The following is a 19,293-nucleotide window of genomic DNA, read 5'->3' on the forward strand; positions in this document are numbered from 1 at the left end:
GAATATCTGTGTAAAATTAATTGATTTACATGAGACCGGCATTATCAGAAAGATCTTTAAAAGATGATTCCAGTGATATAAATGTCATTTTCCCTTGATAAATATAAAGAACGTTACAAACCGAAATTAAACCCGGTGAAAATGCATCAATTTCTAACCAACTTCTTTATACTAAGTCAATAGGGGTCAAGATTGTATGTGAAACCTCTTTGTTCAATCCGAGTTTCAAACTTTCCTAACTTTCTTCATCTTTATTCCAGTTTCAAAAGGGTGGTATCATTGGAAATCTTGCTAAAAACAGAAACTGACAACAAATAATATTGATGGTAATGTTAATTATTTTAATCAATTCAAATCAAAGTTACATTAGAAGATTTGGCACATGTCTGACAATATCAGTGCAACCTGAGCATTATTATTTGTAAAGGCATATTCAATTATTAATAAAAAAAAAAAAATCTCAGATAATGATAAACTGTGTAGGTGTACAATCTTGTGTTGTGGCCGGTGAGAATATATTAGCAGTTTTAAAAGCAACATTTTCAGAGTCATAAATTGGCTGTATAAAAGAAGTGTCAGAGAGCATTATTTTAACAAGCATTTCTTTTTTTTTTTCCTGCAGTAAAAGTCGTCCCAATAGCGGTGACCCGTTATGTGCGGTTTCCACTGCAATAAAAGCGTCAGGTTTGTTCGAGGCCCACAATTGAAGTCAGGGAGAAGTGCTCATGAAATATGGAGGCATTTTTCTGCCACAGCTACAGAGCCGGATGTGTGTCTGCTCTTGTATATCTGGTGAACCTTTCACTCTCACACCCGAAATCCCCACAGTGACTGGGTTTCCACTCACAAGCCATCATTTTTTAATTCACAGGTTGACCTCACTTACTTCGCATCCACAAATCGCTCATGCTCTTTCCCACTCTCTCTCTGCGCAGGATCGCCATTTAAAATTAAATAACATTGCAGTTACAGTCGCCACGGATGACTTTAAACTGTGTTCATGGCTCAGACTGGTTCCACTATATAGGATTATAGCTGCTATGTCACTTTGTTGCACGGCTTTGTGACAAGGTCGTGAGTGTGTGTCTAGGCGGGTTAGTGTTCCAGTGTAATCTTGCTGTGACACCCCTTGCTCAGGTGTCATTGAAAGGACAGCACCATTGTTTCCCTTATGGCTTGTTTTGTCTCTCCAAAATGTGACTGTGTCACCTTTCAACTCAATGAAATGAGAATGAGGCAATAGAGACATGTACAGCTGTGGCAAGACAATTAGCTACAATACTGTTCAGTTGAAAAGGATTTTAAGAATCCAAACTGCTTGTCATACCTCTGTTTTACTTGCGACCAAGTTATTCAGAATTTCATCATTCTTTTTCATCGTGACGCTCTTGATTTCATCGTTTCATCTGTCCAAGCTATTTTTGTGTACTAAATGCTAATACTACATTGCACATTACAATATCATACTCAAAATTGACTTAGTGTACAGTAGAGCACAGAGGTGGGATTGAATCACATATGTGCAAGTCTCAAGTCATAACCTTCGTGTTTCAAGCAAGTCTCAAGTCACTAAGGGGGGGGGGGGGGGGGGGTGGAAATCAACCAATTCAAGTCGAGTCGCCACTAAATTACAAGCAAGTCGAGTTAAGTCATTACTTGGTTTAAGCAAGTCGCAAGTCAAGTCATACAATCTTGCTCCAGTCGCAACATACTGTATATTGGAGTGGTAATAAAATGTTTTTTCACTTCTTTTTCACAAATCATAGCACTAAGAATAAGTATTCACACCTTATAAAAGTTGAATTCAGAGCACATCAACAAAGATTATGATTGATTGAATTTATTGCAATGAATTGTTTTAAAGTTGTATTTCAAACTCAATTTAACTCAACTTTATTTCTGAACAAACTATGCTGTGTACTTTGTGGCACCAGCCTTGTAACTCCTTTTAAGAGGCTGTTTTCTGTTGCTCAAATATAATTAGATGTGTACCTAATGGGCTAATGGAAAATGAAAGATTCATAATTAAGAGAATAATACATGACATACAAATGTTGCCATCCTTCCAAAAAAAAAAAAAAAAAAAGTGAACAAAATCTGCATTTAATTAGATTTAATTAAATAACTCAGTAAGGTTTATTTATTTAGAAGAAACTCTGGACAATTGACAATTGTCATTAGATTAAATGTTATGTTTTACATATGCTGTGGTCTCAATTTTAAAAACATAGTCCAGAAAGCTTTATCACAGAGCCGACACAACAGATGAAATTTTTACGGTGACATTTGAGTAAACACGTCCAGTTCGTTGAAAATGATATTCACACGTAGCTATTCTCAATTTGTACCGTATACTCATGGTGGAACGCATGTTTGTAAGCGCCTTTTTTTTCCCCCATCGCCGTGATCGTAATGCAAAGTTGATCCTATACAGCAGACATATAACGCACCTGGCCTCTTCTAGCACCGACTCTTTCGTCATGCCCGCAAACATCTCCACACTTTTTTTTTTTTTTTTTTTTTTTTTTTTTTTTTTATCTCCACAACTGACCGCTGGCAATGGCGCATCACTTTTTCTGTATTCAGCGGTTGGCATTATATTTTAGGGACTACTTTCTGCTCCAGAGTTCACACTGCTTCGCCTCATTCGTTAATGAGAGAAAAAAAGGGAGAGGAAAGGAAAGGTTCAGACAGTCACAAATCGCCCCTAGTTACCGAGTCGCGCCAGCTCTGGGAGAGCGTAATTTTCATTCCCATTGGGTGACTTCGGGTAGCCTCCATCCGTGTTCTATGGTTGGCCAGGCAGTACATCACATGTATTGTGTTAGTGTTTTTCCTAGGCATGTCAAGCGCATGTAAAAAAATGTCATGTACACTGAAATGAGAAGAAAAAGTCTACTTCAAGACATGGTGGTATGTATGGTAATGTTTAACACATACTTTTATTGGCTAGCTTATTTCAGAAAGTTAAGACATTTTCAGACAAATTGTGACAAAAATAATCATTCGGAGAAAGCAGCGCTATGCATCCATTTTTTAAATTTATTTTTGAGTAAAGATGTCCACATACATTTTGGTGACGATTAACGCAGTTTTGTGACACCAAGCAACGTTAAGCTATTTCTCTAGATAAGCGTATAGGAAAATGTTTTAAGGTCCATAAAATCCCAAATATTGGGGTGATCGTACTGATATTTTCAGAGGTTGAAGTCGCTGTGAGTAGAGATGTCCACATATATTTGGGTGACGATTGATAGCGGTTTTGCGACATTAAGATATGTTACGTTTTTTTTACGTTAAGATTAACACATTCCGAATACACTTTATTCTTAAACCCGTAGCCTGACTTTGACAATCAGGCATCTACGTCTTTGTATGAAAGAAAAAAAAGTCCTCTTAAAGTAGTAAGTAATAGTTTTAGAAAGGATCCTCTCTCGGCAGCCTGTTGGGTGGCCTCATGTGATTTCAAGTCTCCCCTCAAGGGATGCTCTCAGAGCCGTTACCCACAGTGATAGACAGATTGACTGAGCACAGTAGTGAGTGATGCATCTCGTCTGTGAACACTTTAAACATGGACTCTGCTGGCATGGTGACCATTGGGAGACTGGCGGCCTTCTCCCCCAGCATGTTAACGTTCATTTCTTCCTCTCGGCGCAAACTCCAGCATGAATCAACCTATGTTCAGAGAGAAAAGAGAGAGCAGCCAAGTGCCCTGCAGCTCCAATCTATCCCCCTGTCAACTTCCTACCCTTCTCCCAGAGTTTGATGTCATCCACCTCGCTCTGTACATCTTACTCTGAACATTACACTCTCATTCCCTCTTTTTCTGCCGTTCATTCGCTTGGCTGTGAGGGAAAATGCATGATTTATGAAGCTCTATTTTTACCAGTTACTCGGGAGAAAGAGGACCAAAGGAGCAACATAGATGGGGACATAATAGAAGTATGGTGGGGGGTAGGCGGGTGAATCCAAGAGGACGAAGGACAGACGACGAGTGCAGAGGAGACATTCATCACCCAGCCAGGCCTCGGCTCAGATGAAGACAGGAAGTCGGCTGTGACACAAAGATGATGGATCTGGCCGGCATTGTTGGAGATTGTCTGTTGTGCATTGTTTCACACCAGACACAGCAGCAAGCACAGTATAATGCCACGTCTTGTCACTGTGTCGGTGACATTCTTTTTAGAACAATTCACTTTCTTCTATTCTCTGATCTGCTATTGTCTTGCTGCTGTGCAGGCAGATCCAGTCAAGTCCAAATACATATTTCACTGAGTAAACAAAACTGTAGAAATCAGAACATTATTCAGGGAAAACAAAAAAACAAACAAAAAAACTATCCGATAAACTTGTAAAACATAACAGGGCATAAGACAATTTTAGTAGGAGAAGACAAACTGTTGGCATCTTTGCCACAGGCCTGCCATATGATTTTGTTATTCAAGTCACTTATCCTGGCTCTCTTGGTGATTGCCAGTTTGCTCAGATGTGTCATATTGTACTTCACATTTATGCCACTATAAAGTTACTGTTTGCAAATCTCAATTATGCGGAATTTGCACTAAAAGGCACATTCATTAATGTTCAGTGCACATAATCACCTCGTAATTTGATGCATATTGGAAAGTTATGGTTCTTGCCTGTATTAAACATATTCAAATCTTTTTACCATTTCATCTGAAGTCAAAGCAGTGTCTATAAAGTGGAAGTTATGCTTTTAACAGCTCTGAATGGTTCAGAAGTTACAAATCTGAGTGAAAACTGTGAAATATTTTTTTTCATACCAGAACACAAATAACCTTGCCTCCTCCATTTTTAACTCAGCTGTGAATCGCATCGTTGGCTCATCTATTTTAGTGTTCAGTGCTGATTAATGGCTTTTTTTGGGGTCACATCTCATTGACTTGTCTAAATGTATGTGATGAATGTCTCCTCTGCACTCGTCATCTGCACTCGTCTATATATATATATATATATATATATATATATATATATATATATATATAAAGTGGAATCCTAAATAAATGGCAACATATATTCTTGAGATGATGTTGACACATTGACCCAGGAGGACCTGAGAACCACACATGCACATCATAAGACATGATTGTGTGCTCTACAACATGTGGAAAAGCCCTGTCCCTCCATCAGTGCAGCAGGCTGCTCAGTGAAGATAAAACCATGCCGGTATTTCCAAGCACTCCCACTGATGCAGGCCTTATCAGCGGCTACCCTGTAGTCCGTGTTAGTCCATCCCTATGTGACATTTATACCCAGCTAATGTGTCCCTTCCTTGAAGAATTTCGAAAAAATCGGCATGGGTTGACGGAGGGGCGTCTGTGCTGAATCAGTCCCTTCCAGCGTCCCCCGTGGCTTCTGAAGTAACGCGCCAACAAAAAGAGGCACATGGTTCCGATCACATTAATCATGGCCGGCGGGAGCACCAACGCTCGCTGCAGGCACAGCGCAGCGGGGACAATTACATGAGAGGGAGATGTAGAGGAAGATGCTCAGACAGAGACAATGTGTGTGTGTGTGTGTGTGTGTGTGTGTGTGTGCATGTTTGGGTGTATGCGTATGTGTTTAGTTTAGGTGTTACTCATGTTATGAGGCCCGATAACATAGCATAAATGTGTGTTTGTGTAAGCGTGTGTGTGTTCAGAATAGTTAGTGTTCGATATGTGCTTTGTTGTGAGGTTTAATTTAATTTAACGGAGCGAAACCCCCTATTTGCAACATCAAGCGCATGGACATACGTATGTGTGTTTGTTTTTAGGTAAGATATTCCTGATGTTGTGAGGTCCCTGCGGACTTGCCTCCCTTAGGGGACAGAAGGTGGAAAAATGTATTTTTCTGTGTCTGTGTGTTTGTATATGTATTACCGGTATATAGCCAGATACTGGTTTGATACTGATACTGTTGTGTGGTTAATTATTTTCGTCTTTTCTTCTTTTATGGAGACTCAACCCCATGTTGAGGATCGCAAGAGTGTGAATGCGATGACAAAAGTTCCTGCTTCCATTTGTATCCGCAAAGGGGAATCCGAGTGTGCCCGAATGACTCTGTCGCCACCATATTCAGAATATGCAATAGATGTCCGGTTCTGATCGATCAGCCTCCATCAGTAATGTGCTGTAGCACGACCAGTCTCTTCAGTTTAAGGAGCGCGAGACACAATTAGCTGCTAACGCTAGATGGCATAATTAAGCCCAGGCCGGTTATCCCCTGGGGAAATTAAACCACCAGCAAATCTTTAAACCGCCAGCTAAACATTAACAACAATTTGCATTTTTATAGCACCTGCAAAGCGTGTGCCAAGTCTCTTATCTCTGGGAGACAGAGGGGGACTCCTTATTTATTATTGTTATGTACATCCCACGTGAAAACACAATGGCATTTATTTAGGGAGCGCGGCAAATGAGAGCCCTCATTTTACTCCCTCACATTTTGGAGTGTTGGGATGACAAACCCGAACGAGGCATGAACGGCTGGCGGATGACACAATGACGTGTTTGTTATGCAAATCCCCACTTTCTTCCCCCTCAAAAGAAAAAAACACACTTAAACAGATGACAATTTGCAGAGGGGCTCAGCAGATCGAGCGCCGACAGCTCCTTTGGTGGTGTCGTTGCTATATGGAGTGACAATGAACACGCTTACATGCGGGAGCAGGAAGTCGAATAGAAGCACACTCACTCAGTCCCATTTGCCCTTCTCTTCTGCAGGTGAACGGGATGTGTGGACAATCCCCACAGAGGTCCACCCGCTCTGCCGTATCCCCTCTTTTCCAGCATCCCGCTGCCTCTGTGGCCCGCAACACTCGGCCATCACCCTCAGATCCTGATGAGACCTTAGGGGGGCTCCGCAGGTGAGCAGACCACAGGGCTTCTATTTTGTGTGATTTCAGAGCCGGTTTGTTTGTCTGATGAAATGGCACTGTGCTGTTTCATCCTGTTTCTTTTCCCCACATAAGTGGTGCAGTAACAGACCTGAGTGCGCTTTGTAATAATGCCCCTCAGGCCCACTGGCCTCTGCAACACAGTACCTAAATTAACGGCAATTAGCCCAAGAGACATTTTACTTTCTCCCTCCCGCGGGGCTGATCCCATCGACTAGCTTTCTGTTTGGTCACGTGATGGACATTTTCTTGTTTCACCTCCTTCAGGGAGTTCATTTCCAATCTGAGGGAATTCAGCTCCTTCTACAGTGGTCTCGGGGAGTCTCTGTGCAGCCGAGAGCCCGCTCCAGCAAACCACTCTCTCTGCTGGAATGGGCAAGAAATGACAGACAGGTAAGACGGCGTCTTATTTTCTTTATTATTGTCTTATTTTCTTGCACGAGACCACAAAGGATTATTTGGACCACACTAAAAGCATTCTGTAGACTTCTATAACGCTTGTCCTCATTCGGGTTTTGGGTGTGCTGGAGTCTATCGCAGATGACTTTGGGCAAGAGTCACAGGATGCCATGGGGCAAAGTCATTATTTCAGAAGTGTGTGTGTGTGTGTGTGTGTGTGTGTGCATGTGTGTTTGCGCGTGCATGCTCACGTGTGTGTGTGTGTTGATCCCATTCCATTGTTCCTCTCTGTAGCAGCCCAACAACTAAATAATCAGCGTCAAACTTGTTGAACTACACACAGTTACGGTTAAGCATAAGTAGCCAGATAATGAATGTCCCAATGACGACACTGAACACAAACATTCTGTAAAACATTGTTCTTGCCAGCAAGCTTACGGCACACAAAACGGAAATGTTGTAAAAAGTGATTACATTACCAGAGTCTGATGAATCTTGAATTTGCGATACAGTGCGGCGCACTGCTGAGGTGATCTGAAGGTTATGTTTGCTCCGAGTTGATGAGCTTCACGTGAGCTCTCTCCACCCACCCACCCCAACACCTCCCACCCCCTCCTCCGGGTTGAGAGTAAATCTTGACTTTGGCTCTACAGGAGTATTAATATCAGGCATGCTTTCACCTTCTTGTCATTCAGTTAATTGCTGTTTCCATCATTCTCTCCTTTATCCAATATTTCCTGTACAACCTATAATATAGTCAATACAATACTTCACTGCACCCCTTTGACACCACGATATTACTTCCCGCTTTTCATCCATGCTTTCACAACATCATTTTCAATTTGACTCATTCTTATAGATAGATGTGCAGCTTGCCTTTTGAAATTATATTTAAAGTTTATTCTTTGCACTGACATGTTTTAGAGGAAATGTGCTCCAGGTGAATTTCTGACCTCTTGTTCAAGAGGGCAGCCGGCTGTGAGAGAGTCTGTCTGAAAGATAAAGAATTTAAGGAGACACAGTGCTGGTGGGAGGCAGGGTTGTCCTGGGGGGACGATTACAAGCTGGACCAAACGGTGCGATAGGAACGTGTAGGGAGGCTGCAGCAGAGAGAGAATGATGGAGCGATTACAATACCTCCCGGCAAGCAATTCTCAGTGTCACCTCGTATGGCATGTGTGGCACAAAAACAGCTAAGTACATTTTTATTCCACAAATTGTGCTGGATCATCTTCCATTACTATTCCAGACAGAATCTTCTTCTTGAAATTGTCACACATGGTTCATTTTTAAAATAAGATTTTATCAGGTCCTGGGAGAATCAAGAGCTAGATGCACTATTTCAGGAGTGATCTTAAAGCTAAATATAATGCTTTTTATCAGGCACGTTTACCATACCAGTTCGAGCTAAGATCACAGGAGTAACCTTTTTTTTAGCACATCAAACACCATCAGGGTGATAACTGAGAGATATGACGGTGTGTGATCTCCAAAAAGTGCATATCCATCCTTGCATTCGTGTGAGGGATAAATGATAGAAGAGAAAATGCTTTGTTGAGTCTAAAAATTCAGTACCTGTACTGCGCAGAGATTATCAGTGGTAAGAGTTGGTCAGAGAAAAGAAAAGACACTAGTCCTTATCTCAATGTAAGCCTAATAAGGTGATGCATTATAACAGCAGTGATTTACAATAGAATCATAATAATATTCAGTCTACATCCTGTAGACCAAAATAGGTTTTTATCACTTGAGGCATATACTGTAGCTAGTCCTCCCCGTTCTCTCTCGGACCAACACAGAGACACTAATGCACACTTTTATCACTGATCGGATTGACAACTGTAATGCCCTATTTTGTGGTCTTCCTAAAATGAGTATCTCAAGTTTACAATTACTACAGAATTTGGTAGCACATGTCCTGACGAAAACCAGAAAGTGTTAGCACATTACACTGATTTTAATATTGCTGCACTGGCCCCCTGTGTGTTAAAGGATTGATTTTAAGGTTCTTTTATTATTTTTAAAATGTCTTAGCAGTCTTGGGCCTGCTCGTCTGTCAGCGCTCCTTTTACCCTATGAACCCATACAAGCTCTGAGGTCCTCCAGCTCTGTTTTTTTAGTCATCACTAAATTTAGGATACACACCTACAGTGAGCCAATGTTCCAGTTTTTCCTCAAGATGCCATCTGTTTTGTGAAGTGCACCAGTCACCTCCTGCTGCAAAACCACCTCACAACATTATACCGCCAGCGCTGTATTTCACAGTTGGGATGGTGTTCTTAGGCTTGTAAGCTTCCCCCTCTTCCTCCAAATGTCATGATGCTTATTCTGGCAAAACAGTTAAATTTTAGTTTTGTCAGACCACAGGACTCCCTCGCTCCAGTAATTAAAGTCTTTGTCCATGTGTGCATTTTCATACTGTAATCTGGCTTTTTAAAGTTTCTTTTGGACTAATGGCTTCTTCCTGGCAAAGTGGCCTTTCAGCCCATGTCAGTACAGTAATCGTTTCACAGTGGATAACGAAACACACTTCAGTTAGCATCTTTACAAGGTGTTTTGCTTTTTGGAACAAAGCACATTGATCCCTGGGACACAGAACCCGTCTCCTTCCTACTGTAAGTGGTATGATGGCTGGAGATCCCCATGGTGTATATACTAACTAAAATTGTTTGAACAGATACCTCCAGGTGTCTGGAAATTGCACTCAAGGATGAACCAGACTTCTGCAAGTCCATATTTCTCTTCCTGATATCTTAGCTGATTTATTTTGCCTTTTTTATGATGTTACACAAAGAAGCAGTGTGTTTCAGGTATCCCTTCAAATTCATCAATACGTGTGTCTCCAATTAACTCAAATGATGTGAATAAAACTATCAGAAGCTTCCAAAGAAATGACATCATCATTTAGGTTTTCCCAAATTGTTTAAAGGCATAGTAATTTTACTGTATGTAAACTTCTGACTTTTGAGAATCAGCCAAATCAGCCGGTTTAGTTTTGGATAAATTATCTGATCAAAGTATAACATTCGAACATTTAGATTAAAAAAAAGAATTAAAATAATATAATAAATGTTACATCTGGTAACAAAACAGTCATCTATCACAAGAAGCATGAGCCTCTCTCAGCTCCTGTCTGTCATTCAAAGCTCTTGTAACCCTCCCTCCTCAACTCACATCTCCTCTGATCCAATGCTAAATGGATCCCACATCTTTTTCCATTATTTATGTGATAATTACCAGTGGAAAGGGTGGAGATCGTGCTTAATAAGAAGAATAAATAATTTGGAAAAAAACTCATTTGAATTTAATGAAAGGTCAGAATGAGAAATAAAGGTCTGATGAATGGAAATGGAAGGTGTAGTGAGTGTGCGTGCGGCCGTGTGTGTGTGTTAAAGGCAGCCAGTGTCCCTCATGCTTTGCCAGGCCATTTTCTCTTGTTAATGAGACGAGCAGATGTACTGCAAGGCAGGTCTCAGCATAAATATCCACCAGTGAGACAACAGTTGCGCATGGTGCAATTCCAGCTCCTGAGCATTGCTTGTACTCTGTGATTGCTCCCACATTGGAACTTTAATCTATTTCGTGGTGTGTTTAAGGACATGCTTTAAAAGGGATAAGAAAAGCACCAGATAAGACAAACATGTTATAAATCACACAATTTGATCCCGCCCCCCCCAAAATAAAACTGGCAATTTATGCCACTAATCTCACAAATCATCATAGGAGACGCCAGGAATTTTTGCAAGGGTTCAAGGTATCACATTTATGATAGTTGACAGTCTTGAAAAGGGACCAAAATAAAGGTTTTATGATAGTAACTGTTTCACCCTGGAACTAATAATTTCCTAAATTACGGCACACCCATAATTAGGCTGCATTTCCTGCATCATCTCTAAATGGTTATCTTGTGGTGTGAGGTGTGTTACACACTCATGATTTTTCCTCCCTTATATGCCTGGACAAAAGGTTGGGGCCGAAAAGTGTAAATGTTAAACCTGTTCAATATTCATGCTCGCATATCCTAATGTATGTGGTCAACACCGAGTTCAACTGAGTCACTGGCTCTATGCTTGTCACGTGTCACTTGTGGGGTTTGTCACGTTTGAGAAATTGGTTAAGATTTAAAAAATAAAAAATCAGTGTGCATCCAGCTTTCGAGGTTCCACTGTAACTCCCCATCGGCTACTTAAGTTAATGTTATTCTGTAACTAACCTACAAATGTCGGGGACCGCTCCTTGGTTGTTAATTTACATGACCTCTGCCCCTCATGTAAAACGAAACCAAGTAGAGAGGATGTAATTTACATAATCACCACGAGATGGCAGTAAACTCCTAGTTTTGGTCACTTCACCAGAGACTAATGACCGCCGAATGGACCACGTTTTCCCCTTACGTTTTAGCAGATCTGTACTGTCATTATAATGGTGGACCCAGTCGTTGGTGATAGGACTTGTTTTGAGTGTGTGCCCCAAAGCGCTCTATTGATCTGGGTTAAAAACATTTCTATAACTGTTGGTCTCATTTGCATGATTTTGAAAATATTTTCATTGCTGTTTCAGTGGATTTGATTTGATCATATTGACGACGTGCAGCAAGGTGGACTTTGTGCCAGTTATTCTAAATAATTTGGTTCATTTCCATAATGCATTGCTCTTACTGCCTTGTCAGGTTTTTGGGGCCCAGTCTGAAGCGATCACACTCAGGTTCTGAATCCCGAAGCAACAAGCCCCTTGAGCCTGTCATCAGTCAGATGATTGACAAACTCAAGCACATCAACCAGGTGAGCACAAAGATTATTATTTGTTTTAATAGGTAAAGTGGGAATTTGTGTATTTTGTGTGTCTACCTATCTGTGAGCCAATGTCATCACGTAGGTGTTGTGTGGGGTCAGCAGAGGACAGGCGAATATTTGTCGATTGTGTCAGTGTTAGTGGCAAGAACCTGCAAAAAAAAAAATTGTGTCTCAACAGAGACACACATTCACAACAGTGTGGCCAGTGTAGGACACTTGCAAGGGTGATGGGGATTGTTTTTGACATTCCAAAATTATTTGCAACATCCACCGTAAGCCCCAGGTGTTATCAGGGCCGGAGAACTATTTTTCATACTGTCATCGCCATGGAAACCACCTTTTGGAGTGCGGATGGCAGGAAGCAGAAATGCTCACACCTAGGCTCAAAGTTAGCAGGCAGATGTATCATGCAACGGCTCTGGCCAAATTTCCTGCTTCCTGGTGGTAGAACTTGTAGCTGTCAACATGTTGAATTACAAACAGCCCTCCCCCAAACAGACACTTTTGCCTAAAGTGTTTCTGGGTGTGCGTATGTGCCGCAGGCCTGTCTTGGTGGATTACAATGCTTCACTCGGCTTTAAACAACCTGAAAGATCCAAAGAGCAGCTGCCGACCCTCTCAGCTCCTCTGACAAGCAGAAAGTCTCAAGAAAAAATACAGAGGCTTGTGGTTTCCGACTGTAATTTTCTTTTTCAGCATTACTTCTTGCTTAGTCCTGCTGGACAGTCAGGCTTCATCATAGTTGGACGTTTGTCCCCTCCCTTTCTGTCTTTTTTATTTTTAACATCTCCCACTCGTGACTCAATTTAATCTCCATTATGGTTTATTAGGGTTTATTCTTAACTGTATTGGGAATATTAAATGTAGTCCGTTACAATTACAAGTTACTCTGTTGAAAATGTAATAGAAGTTTAACTATTTCAATAGTTTTTTCTTTACGTGCCCTACGATTGGCTGGTGACCAGTCCAAGGTGTACCCCGTCTCACGCCCAAAGTCAGCTGGGATAGGCTCCAGCTCACCTATGACCCTAATTAATAATTTGATATAATTTCCTTTGCTTAACCAGGTAAGGCAATTGAGAACAGTTTCTCATGCTAATGAGAACAATGGCTTTGGAAAATTATAATAGAACAATGATAAAAATGACCTCTTCAATATTCTTGGAGTTTGCAGCATCAGAAACGGATACGGTATTTTAGTTGCCCAATTGTACTGGAACTTGATAATTAAGTTTGCATGATGTTATTATCTATTTTAGTTGTTGTACAACAAAGTTATAATGAACACACACACACACACAGACGCACACAAACACACACAGTCCATGTGAACTATTTGCCACGGAGTTCATGTTTCTGATTGATGACATTTGGCTTTTGCTAAGATGACAAAGCTAATTATGTTGCAGATGTGTGTGTGTGTGTGTGTGTGTGTGTATGTGTGTGTGTGGGTGTGTGTGTGCATGCGCACACACTTCACATGAGGATATTGTTTGATTCTGTTTAAATAGGGGTTGGGCGTGGGGGGTGGCGGTCTGGTGCCCGTGCCCCTCGGTGGCGTCTACCTGGTTGGGTCCCCTCCTGGATGCGCTCGCTTTTCTGTCTTTTCTGTCCGGCTGCATTTTCAATAAACATCATAATAATATATATATATATATATATATATATATGTAAAAATAAGCAGAGGGTGTATTTCAAACTCCCCTGTTGCACAGCAAAGCTGTTCCAGCACAAAGGCATACAGATCCACCATTCTGCGAGGCCATGCAGCTGAACAGGACAGGTTTAAAATAAAAGAAAAAAGAAATAGGAATTTTTATAATGTCCAAACTCCTGTTTTGTACGCACTGCTTCTCAGTGTAGTCAAAAGACTATCTTTTAGGGGGTCTCCTGTCTCATGTTCATGAGCCACTGCCCTCCTCACCCTACTCTTCTGCAGGGTACTCTCAAGTACGGCTTTGTGTTACCATGACGACGACCGTGGGGAAGCTAACATGTGGCTAATGGCTACTCCTTAGAAGTGCAGCCGAGCCACCATAAAGACAGTAAAAGCATCGATTGTATTTTCGCCCATTAAGGCAGCACTCGGCATCAAGATGCCGAATTCACATTGTCAGTTAGACACAAGGACAAACACAAATGCCAGAGTATAACCAAACTTGATTGTGACGTCACATTCACTTTTCTGACATATACAGCTCATAAATAATATACTTGGTTGTGTAAATTCACACTTGATGGGTAGCCAGGCGCTCTGCAGGCAATTATTTGGATACAGGCAATTAAAAAGTTAATTTTCCATAGTATGTCCCCTTTAAATAAGATATACAAATGCCATACCAGCCATGAATCAAATATGTCGAATGAACTAAATGTTATTTGATTCTGCTTAAGAAACATTCACTACTCCTGATCCTCAAGAATTGTGGTTGGTTAAAACAAAGTCAGCTGATGTTGGATAAGAGACTCTGGACAACCTGCCAATTAATCAATAAAAACATTTTCAAGAAAGGAGGTAAACCTGTAAACATGCTTTATTGTCCCAGGAAATGTTTATTGAAAATATAGAGTATTTTATCAACCCAGCTGGTCAGAGTCTGCGTGTTGTAAACATCCTCTGGAGAAAGTGGCCTTGTTTAGTTAAAAGCAGTTTTACAAGGTCTCCGCCTCCTCACCACTTGGCTTCGGATGGTGCAGGTCTGAGAGCAAATGGACTAAATAAGAATCTGATAGGAGAAGAAGAAGGCCGCAACTCACACGTAATTACTTTCATCTGCCCCCGTTTATGCAGCATGTATGAGGAGCTGCCAACAACACAGATAGCATGTGTAAATGTCCCTGGAAGTGGACCAAAGGAGTGCCATGTCGAGTCCACATGGCACTGCTTAAGTCTCATGATGCTCTGCGTGATGAATGTGTTTCACATTCAAGACACGGGTTACACATAGTAGTCTTTTTTTTGTTTTTTTTTGTTTGTAACTGAATTGGTGTAAATGAGAAAGTCAATCATTAGCCATTTTTACACTGTATTCCAGGTAAATTGGTGCGTCACAGTGTAACAGTTTCAGTACGAATTGCCCGAAGTGGCACATTGCCGACCGAGTGCGTGTTCACACAGCAGTTGGGGCTAGCCACATGAAGATGATTAGATGTGTGGTGACATCATCCCATTCCCATTAACGTCTCATTCCAAGTGACGCATTCGAGGCGGTGTGGTTTTCAGTTTGTCATGCTGCTATTTTGAAGAGCAAAACTAACTACCAAGTCGAACTGAGCCAAGCGATACTGCGCAGTGTGAAAGACTGTGGCTACATTTACATGAAAGCAAACAAATTTCGTTTATACGTATGACAACATTATCAAAACAATCCATTTACTATAAATGGGCCTTCAAAAATGACAGAATGATGTTAAGCCAATGTCACTTTGTAGAGAAACATAATGCACATATGCAACATCTGCTAATCCTCCCCTGTCTTATCTTTATTTATGAATTGTATGCGTTTAGGATTGCATGTATGTATGTAAGTAAAGTGACACCCCTGGACAGGAGTGCAGTCAATGTACATGCATACATACATAAGTAAAAATACAAGAATACGTTTGTTTTCGCAAACCACCAGCATTTAGAGAACAATGTCGTTTTCAAAAACCTCCACTTTGATGCCTGTAAATATCCATCCATCTATCCACTTTCTGTACCGCTTCTCCTCCCTGGAGTCGTGGGTGAGCTGGAGCCTATCCCAGCTGACTTTGGGCGAGAGGCAAGGAACACCCTAAACTGGTCGCCAGTCAATCACATGGCACACATAGACAAACAGGCTCACGTTCCCACCCATGGACAATTTGGAGTCTTCAATTAACCTAAACTGCTTGTTTTTCAAATGCGGGAGGAAGCCAGTGTACCTGCACATGCAGAACATGCAAACTCACACATTCGAACGCTTGACCTCAGAACTGTGAGACAGATGTGTGAATCACTTTGCCCACAGCATGTACTGTAAATATACAGGCAAAATAACCCCATTTTGTTTTTATATATACATTTTCGATTGTCAGACTACACTGTGACTGCTTATATTTTTCTTCTTCCACTACAAGTGCTCTGTGACGAAAACCGTGAGAAATGCAACTATGCAGCGGAAATGTGTCATTTCTCACATTGTCAGCATTGATCTGAGTATCTGCAGTCACCAAGGCTATCTGGAAGGGGGATCCAAATGAAAACACCAACAGGAATAATAATATTCGGTATATCCGTTTTCTCACGCTTAACACTGCTGATATCATGGCCGAGCAGCATCCAAGGTTTGCATGATCTCATAACAATAAACGATGGAGAGAAATTGCTTTCTTCTTCTGTTTTAACCTCACAAATTCTTTTAGCAACACAAGACTTTGAGGAGCCGTGGCACATTTTTGTCGCTGTGTGAGGTCCTGTCTCTGCAGTTTGGAGCGTGTCAGAGCTGACACAAGTGTACATCAATGCAACACAACCACTGCCACAATGCCAGTGCATCACAGCGCTGCTTGCGATGTGTCAGTTGCCAAAAGTGGCGTAGACAGCTCCCGTGTGGAGACGAGGGTCTTCAAGTGAGAACATATTATTTTGATGATGTGTTCTTGTTCTGCAGAGATGAGCTTGTTTTGCTCCACATCTGTTGAACTTCCCAGAGTATCAAGTTTCTGCTGCAAACAACTAATCTCACAGGAGATGGTTGAGCTAGTGGCAAAATAGAGCAATTATGTGATTGGTCTTTGATTACAGAGCGTTTCCCACTCATTTGTCGGATGAATTTGCAATTTAGAGGGTCAGACCTCCTGGGACTTATTCTGACAAGCTCGACTTGGCAATGTGACACTCTTTAGAAAGATATACTGGCAACACAATGGGTATGAAAGACGTCTTTGTATGGATGCTATTTTGGCAACATTAAATTCATTCATCACAAACTGTTCAAATTGCTCTCTCATTAGCAGATTAACCCATCTTTGAATTCCGCGTTAAAGTTTTACAAGTCGGAGCGTTCTTTATCTCTGTTGGCTCATTGGCCCTCTTTCCAACACTCCAGCTGTGCTGACTTGTGTGTGACAGACTCCAGCTCTGTCGCCCTTCCCTCCCTCCCTCCGCCGCCTCGTCCTTCCATCTAAAGCCCTCGATCCCCTCCTCTCTTTCCAGCTTCCCAGGCTAATTGAAGCCAGAACCTGGGAAAATCCGGCAGGTAGAACAGGAATCGAGGGTGGAAAACAAACCAGATCCCGAGTGCCAAAAATTCCATCACACAATCTCACTTCCTCAGAGGCATAGAAGCCTGGCCAGTGGGTGCGTGACACCTTATGCAAACTCATATAGTACAAACACAAACATACACGCACTGAACATGGATGTGTACTGTACTGTGTACAATTCAATTTTGCACGTATATGCTCCGATAATTATAATTAATACTTTTCACATATGCCTATGATTTTTAACCAGATGACTTTAAAATAAAGCAGCGCTTCAAGCAGTTTTTGAATTATGTGACATACACATTGCATGTTCATGTTATTATTACAGCAGATATGAACAGTGCCAGCATTTGTTGGCTTTCTCCTATTGGGTGTGCTTACAGGTATAATCAGATTAATAGAAAACATAGGTGTCAGACAGGGCCTGCTGTTTTGTAAATGTCCATTTAGTCACCTAGCCATTATGCTCCCTCAAGTCAAAGCGGCAGACTCGTGTTTGATGTTATTTACCAAGCGTTATTTAACATACCCCCTCCGGGCCTTCGTCCTTCTGCCCTCCTAGGTTTTATGTGGGTGAAGTACAACTGCTCTTGAAACGGAGGAGGAAGGACCGCTTGTTATTCTGCTATATTTGTGAGTGGGTGATAAGCCATGAGGCGTTTCTTAAATGAAGTGTGACACCTGGTGCAAACTTCTGAGGAGCTGGGGGGCATTTATGCAGGCACAGTCGTTTCCCTCGTCAAAGCGCCACACGCGTGTTGTCCTTTCAGGTGGCTTTGGGCTTCATGCTAGGTTTAGGATTGGAGGCGTTATGTGGAGTTATGGTTCTTTAACTTCAGGAATCTAACAACCAGATAACCTCCCACTGCCCCCCAAATGCCCCCCCATCCACATACTCCCACAGCAGCCCTCTCCCCTGCTGGATGGGAGGTCAGACAGAGCATGTGAGGGCCCTTTTCCTCCCAATTAGTCTGCCTGCTAATGAGGCCCAACCATCCCTTCTTCCACTGCCACCCATTCCTCCTTATACTTCCACCCCCTTGCATCTTCCCCCACTTCAAGCCTTGAGGCTCAAGTCAGGGTCACCTCTGTACCCACACCACGGCCACCCCATTGCACCGAGTGTAATTATGACACGGCAGGGTTATAAAGGTCCTGCCTGCAGGGGGGGTACTTTGGACCAACTTTCAAAAATTGCTCTAATTTGTTGCAGCTAAATTTGATTAGATTGTCTCAAATTATTTATATGATTTAGTTCAAACCTTGAATTTTTATTTGATCCCAATAAAAATAATTCCTTTTGCCTGAGTCAAAAATTTACATTCAAACTAAGTAGAAATATGATTTATTATAAAGAATAGAAAACTATTTCAATTTGTGTTTTTTCCAGTCCTTCCTCTGTAATTTTGTTCTTCCTTTTCCTTCCCGAGATTCCTTTCTTTCCTTCTGAGCCTCTTTTTTGTCCTTCTTTTTCAATCCCTATTACCTTCTTTCTTGCTTCCTGAACTGAATTCTAACCCAGAATTTAAAACTGTGAGGCAGACATGCTAACCACTCATCCATTTCTGCTTTTCATCATTGATCATAATTTCCTTTTTCCAGTCTGACCTACCATATTGTCTGTCTTTTTCTTCCTTTCTTCCTCATTTTTCTTCTGTCCTTGCTTTCTTTTTTTGCATCCTTTGTTTCCTTCCAAAATCCACAAGCAGTCCGTAAAGTAGTTTTTCATCTATAAATGAGCACAAAAAACACATTACCTGCTTAAAACTACAACATTTCTACTTCTTACCCTCACTAACAAAGTTTTTTCAAGCAACTGACATCTTTACTTTCTTTGCGATGTAATGCCGGACGGTAGAAAGAGATCCACCATCAACCCGGTGTGACGTCATATGGTCATGTGACTCAAAAACATTTGGTTTGAAGTGAAAATACTATTTAAGTAAAACGATTGCTTATGATTTGGTTAGA

The 19,293-nt window shown here is 41.4% G+C and overlaps 1 protein-coding gene across 1 annotated transcript in view; it reads left to right on the forward strand.

Moving 5' to 3' along the window:
• The window catches only part of gpc3 (glypican 3), a 112,783-nt gene that overhangs the window by 64,572 nt on the left and 28,918 nt on the right, over nucleotides 1-19,293 (forward strand). The window contains exons 4-6 of the mRNA XM_061685794.1: nucleotides 6,726-6,868; nucleotides 7,166-7,291; nucleotides 11,967-12,078. Coding sequence (XP_061541778.1) covers nucleotides 6,726-6,868; nucleotides 7,166-7,291; nucleotides 11,967-12,078 — 381 coding nt within the window. The remainder of the gene's footprint in view (nucleotides 1-6,725; nucleotides 6,869-7,165; nucleotides 7,292-11,966; nucleotides 12,079-19,293) is intronic.

The sequence above is a fragment of the Phycodurus eques genome, chromosome 9, assembly GCF_024500275.1.
Source record: "Phycodurus eques isolate BA_2022a chromosome 9, UOR_Pequ_1.1, whole genome shotgun sequence".
Taxonomy (NCBI): domain Eukaryota; kingdom Metazoa; phylum Chordata; class Actinopteri; order Syngnathiformes; family Syngnathidae; genus Phycodurus; species Phycodurus eques.